The sequence below is a fragment of the Melampsora larici-populina genome (assembly GCF_000204055.1).
Source record: "Melampsora larici-populina 98AG31 unplaced genomic scaffold MELLAscaffold_32, whole genome shotgun sequence".
Classification (NCBI taxonomy): domain Eukaryota; kingdom Fungi; phylum Basidiomycota; class Pucciniomycetes; order Pucciniales; family Melampsoraceae; genus Melampsora; species Melampsora laricis-populina.
The window spans coordinates 286,206-292,205 of record NW_006768796.1 but is presented as its reverse complement, the minus strand read 5'-3'; the positions used below and the strand labels follow the sequence as shown (position 1 = coordinate 292,205).

The 6,000-nt window shown below is 41.2% G+C and overlaps 2 protein-coding genes across 2 annotated transcripts; both read left to right on the top strand.

Moving 5' to 3' along the window:
• Nucleotides 1-687: 687 nt before the first annotated feature.
• Nucleotides 688-1,356, top strand: MELLADRAFT_65206 (uncharacterized protein; the record flags this gene model as incomplete). Its single annotated transcript, XM_007412748.1, has 1 exon — nt 688-1,356. The coding sequence occupies one exon, from the start codon at nt 688-690 to the stop codon at nt 1,354-1,356; it is 669 nt and encodes a 222-aa protein (XP_007412810.1).
• Nucleotides 1,357-2,443: 1,087 nt separating this feature from the next.
• MELLADRAFT_89719 (uncharacterized protein) lies at nt 2,444-3,766 on the top strand (the record flags this gene model as incomplete). Its single annotated transcript, XM_007412749.1, has 6 exons — nt 2,444-2,591; nt 2,686-2,988; nt 3,060-3,103; nt 3,189-3,450; nt 3,523-3,645; nt 3,750-3,766. 6 exons carry the CDS (start codon nt 2,444-2,446, stop codon nt 3,764-3,766), a joined length of 897 nt encoding a protein of 298 aa, XP_007412811.1.
• Between the last annotated feature and the right edge of the window lie 2,234 nt (nt 3,767-6,000).

Here is a 6,000-nt window from a genome sequence, read left to right as displayed (position 1 = left end):
CAAAGCTGAATGATGTTGCTTGAAGCTTCTTTATTGGCTTCGTTACAGTAGGTTTACTGAGGTAAATTTGAGCCTTTATATAACAGGAGCTGGCAACTCCATGTTGTCTTGGTGCGGAATGGCTACTGCTGCCTGATACTGGCTGAAATGTCTGTTCCGATCAGGGTCTTCTGAGGTAGGTACAAAAGTACTCCTGTCTCAGTTATACACAGTCTAGTTTCTATGTATTAATAAAGAGACATCTTTATTAATAACAATCGTTGAAACATCTTGGACAATGGAAGTTAATCTAAATTTCTAGTTTCTACATATTGAAAAAGAGATGTCTTTATCAATAATGATCTTTGAAAACATCTTGGACATTGAAGAGTTAATCTAAAATTAAGAACGCTGAGTCTTATTTCAATAACATACTGCTTGAGAAAGAAATAAACAATAACAATACTAAATTTCAAAAGTCAGATAAGAAAGATCAAACATATAAAAGAAAAATTGCTCGATACGAAAAAAAGCTGCCGTCGCAAATTGACGGCGTCATCGTTCCCAGCGCTGCGTCCATCTGCCACTACTGTGCAGCGCCAGGGCGCGGCAAATCTAGAATCCGCACGCTTTGTGCCGTACAATGTTTCTGCCCCTACCGTGGTGTCATCAACTTCCTCTCAGGGAGACATTTGTTAGCCTCTCAGTATGTACCAAGCAAAATCGCTGTCGTCAAGCGTCAGTGGGATTGTTACCGGAGCCGCGCTTACAATTCACAGGCCACAGTCATCAGCGTGGTATAGATGGTTTGAAGTGGTTGAGCGCGCTTTTTTGTCACCAACATCGAAGGAGGTCTTATCAAATTTGACTACTCGGAATGACAAGGGCCCTGCATCATCAATCGCACAAGAACTGCCGCAGAATGACACTGTTGCCATCCCAGGCAAGGAAACTTCCTCTAATGCACTTCCTGGATGTCGTCGAATACAATACATGGAGCAGTCTGGACTGTATGCTCGGTCTCAATGTCATAGGGCCTTCAGTGGCTCAAGTGATGCAACAAATCATCTTGAGACGCGATCAGATTCCCTCAACAAGTCTCATTGTTTGATGCTCGATCCACGATACCAAATTCTGACTCAAGCACCAGATTTCATCCAGTCACTGTTTGTTTCTTCTGATCCAGTCACCGTACCTATGATGTTTCGCCCTCCAAATGATGTAAGTAGACTTCAGGCGAGCCAGCAGACCCAACCTAGCGAACTCAACACCTCACAGAAGATCAATGGTGCATCCACAGGATCGAATACCAAAAGCTATCCTGCCAATGTCGCGTCTGGGAACGGCTTGGTGGAAAACCTTTCAACTCAGCAATAGATTGATTCTTACCATCATTGTACAATCAAAATTTCGAAATTCCTTGGTGATTCAACCGATTATTGTGACAGGCTCTTGGAGGTCCGAGACGGTTGTTGGGCGTGGATAAACGTAGAAGGGATCTGTGGGCGATTGTGAAAGTGTGCACAAATGGCTGTGACAAGATATGTAACAGCCAGAACTCATATCACTACACAAAATCTAATGCATTCCGGACAGATTTCTAAAATCTTCTTAATACAAAAATGTAGATTACAAATTACACAAATACTTTCAATACCAAAATATTCCACGTAGAGATGAGTTATAACAAGATTGTCAAGTGAGACATATCAAGTTGATTGACTTGAGTATCAAATAATCTGGCCACATATCCAGATTTCCAAAGATTTTTCCAAGGTTTCATAAACAATCATGTTAGAAAAATATTCCGGGGATTTTGAAAGTGATATCATTTCATAATGTCGGCTAGTGGTGAACAATTGGACTCATTATCTAGATCCACGTATTCAGCAATAGCAGTGTGAAGAATAGATTGCATAATTAATCTATTGTGTAGCTTATAAGGAGCTACACAACAGCATGTGTAACACAATTCAATTTCACTCAAAAAATAAACCACAAGGTTCCGCGGTGATTTTCTGAAATGATCGACCAACTTCTAGATCTATCAGATGAGTACGACACACTTTCCTCTCTGGTGTTTTCCCCCACCAGCATTGTTCTGGTTGTCATCATCCGACACTCAACTCATCAAATCAATGAGAACCATTTAGGTACGTATCTGATATTTCGCATTCAGAATCCTGCAGGTCAGATCCTATAGTGTATCACCATTCAGAAGATTTTTTTCAGGAGACTTTGCAAGTTGGATGACAATCAGGCCGTCTCGAGATTCTCATGCTTCAAGAAGTTCTTTTAATGTATGTACTGATCTCCCTCTCTTCTCTTTCATATCAATCTACTGATCTGATACCTCATCGATCTTTCCTCCTCCCTTTTGAGATCAAATCTAGGCGCGTGCACCTGGTTGCTTCTAAGTTTAACATCATTCGACCTCCCTCGTTCTTAATCATTTGACGTATTCATGGCTGAAATCTTCGACCCCAGCGCTCCAGGTGTCAACAGGCAGATGCTGATTGATTGGATGCATATTAATCATCCCATGACACCATTGAGACCAAGAATTGGCATGGACAAACTTGTGGACAAGGTGCGAAGGGCGCAGCCTCAGTGTGAGCTTTCGATCTTATTCTTCATGCTAGTAATTATCAGATCTTATTGATCACTTATATGACTCGATTTCATCTTTTGCTATTATTCTACCAGTTTTCCCGAATCTCACTAGTCATGTGGCTGCTCCGGTGACACTTGGTACTGCGAACGAACCCATGGCTGACACATCAAGACCCAAAATCAGTGCTCAATTACACATCAGCAACACAAAGCCGACTACCATCTCTACAATCGAAACTGCCCAGTATCATCACCCCAAAATACAAACCCTTCATGAGACCCTGATCAAGGACTCGAAACCTGTCCCTTCATTGCCGTCTTTTGTTCGAAAGCGTGCTGTGGCTTTCGACACCGGAAGTGAAGATGGAGCTAGTGTAAAGCAAGTCAAAACTGGAGGTATGTATGTTGTGAGCTCAACATATCCTTACAACCTTATAACTAAGCATGTATCTTTCTCAGAATCTAAGGTATCACGCGTGCGCAAGAGCAGTGCTACACATTCCAAAAAAAAGTAGGTCATCTTTCTACTTCAGACATCTTCATGATGATTATCTGGACTACTGAACCTTTCCAATACTTCCCAGCTTTCTTCAAAGCCTTCTGAGATAGACAAAGGTCCATCTCACTCGACTCAAAGTGAAATAAGCAGAACTGAAGCCGTCAAGCTTGAGGAATCCAAAGATACGTCCATCACGGTGCCAAATCTAGAACCTTCGATGTCAAGCACTGTTTCAAGTGGCCCCATGAAAATCAAACATAAAATCCGTATCCCGGCTAAGCCTGAACTCACTAGGACCAATGAGGTCATGGACCTAATCGACTTTTCGGACACGGATATTTTGGACACCGGAAATTTAGGTGAGAACATTCTATTTATAATGTACCTCAAGGCTTCTGATTGATTGATTGATACCCTTCTTACTTTGGCAGTGATAGGTAAAGATATTTCACCAATATCTTTTGACACATCAACGAAAACTGCAACTGCAGTCAAAAACACTACAAAGTCTGGAGTTGAAGTCTTTTTAGAAGAAAGAAGCCGTGAAGAACGTAGTGAGTTTGTTTTTGAATAAGACCGCATATTTATAAGTTGGGATTTGACTCTAATATTCGTTCATGTCTGTATAGTCTTTGCACTTGAAGGCTCTACAGCGCAGATGGCAGAGAAGATTGAAATGAATTCTGTGACCTTGTTTCAGCACAGCATGCGACTAGAGGAGAATGGTACAGTAGATTTCAAAAGTCTTGAAATCCACTCGTTTTCAAAATCGAGAGATGGTCCGTGCGCCCGGCAGTATAGTTGAGATTAATTGTGACATCTGTCAAACTTACATGCCAGATCTCATATTTATACATATATATTCCTAAGGTGTGGTCGTACTGATAGCAAAGAATACGAGACGATTCAAAAGCGCTGTGACGCAGCGGCATGAGGGTCTGTTCTCATTACAATAAAGCTCGCCACCAGGCCAACTACCCAAGTTCGAGTCTGCTTTTGTCTCTAACTATTAATTGAATTTTTTTACAAGTCCTTTTTTGCTCGTTGAGGTAGGACAAAATGATGAGAATAAGACGGAGGTGTTGATTGTTTTGTCCATGGTTGGGTGCTATTGGTCATTAATGACTTGACGAAAAAAATCACGGGTGACAAAAGAGAAGAGCGAGTCGAACACTGACTCCGCTGAACCCAACGTGGCAAGGCTTTACCGCAGCTCGTTACCACTTGGACACCAATAGTTGATGGAGAAGAAGGAATCATAGAATCGATCATCGATTTTTTGAAGTTAAGCATCTGCATATTGTTGGATGTGGCGTGTAAGTTTGACAGATGTCACAATTAATCTCAACTATACTGCCGGGCGCACGGACCATCTCTCAATTTTGAAAACGAGTGGATTTCAAGACTTTTGAAATCTACTGTATGTCAATGCACAATCTCAGATCTCGTGTGCCTCAAGTTTCTGACAGATTTGTACCAGATCATTCGATCTCCCACCTAAAGACTAATGTAAATCGCCTGGATGGAGGCATTTCAGCTTTTTCTACCCTGGAAGCCAAATTTGAGACCTTGCAAAATCAAGTGCTTGATTTGCGTAGACAGCTAGAAGTTGCAAAAGAAGATATCTCCACGCACGAGGATGTAATTGCACGCCTGATGGAGCAGGATGAAACAGAAGGAAGCTCTGACGCCTAGAGTTCTGATGCGGCTCAAAATGGAAAGTATTGTTTTATAATATTGTGGTTTCGGGTCCTATGACTTTATATATTGTACAAGCTGTTTCCTGTGATCAATACAATATAAATTTTTCCCTTGCGTATCTGTCTATTTATAGTTTTGTTCCTGCATTTACTCCTGAGGAGACGGGCGTGACCACAATTGATCCAGTAGTGACATTGCGAACATGGTAAAACTTTTGTGGAAGTAATTATACCTACAATATATTTCAAAAATCTCGAGTTTGCAAGCTGGCCTAGTAATTGAGAACTTCACTAGGCTTATAAAGTATATATACTACTTTTCCAAGCACTTGTAGTACATGAGACAGCCCAAGTCCAGGACGGTGACTTGTAGAATTTATCTGTTGCAAGCAATATAAGTTGGAGGTATCTAGTACCTCAGTTTCAATATTCTCCTAACAAGTCAATCTTGATTTGAATGACTTGGATAGAGCAAGAAGTTGATACGAAACACACATAATTCGCCTTAATCCGAGTTAACTTTGGAGATCTACATTCTCTCATTTTAATCATAACACTAAAGGCACAACCCAGTTTCTCGGCGAAACTGGATTAAACCCCTAAGGCCTTAACAAGTGGTACACCTTAAGTCCCAAAATTTGTGCCTCCAGCTTCTCAGCTGTCTCCCTTGGTCACTCCCTTCAGACGTAGGCCAACCTCTCTCTCCTCGGACACCTCCTCTGCTAGCTCCTGATTTTTGTAAACCCTTTCACCTTCATCTTACAGTTACTTGACACTCCGCATCAATATCCAACCCAGCTCCAACAACTCACGGCATTTTGGTTTTGACTCAATGCCACAACGTTATTGTACCACAAACCGAGGACCTTTGCTTTACAGCGTAGACTCCTGACTTCCGTTCTCCAACGCTATTGTATCACCAATCAATGAGTTGCTCATAAACCTGTATACTTTTACAAAGGGCACACGTCAGCTACTCAAGAAATCTATGTCAGAAACCAATTGCTTTTGACCAGTCAACTTGAACAATGCTTACAAAACAAAAACAGGACAACATCATCTCTTCACTACTGGAATCTCTCTAGGTTGTGAGTCGGGTCTTGATCTTCTCTTTCTTCATCAATATCCAACAAAGACATACTACACTAACTATCAATGGCAATCATTATTCTAAATGATCAGATCAGCTACTCATCATTATTCATTACT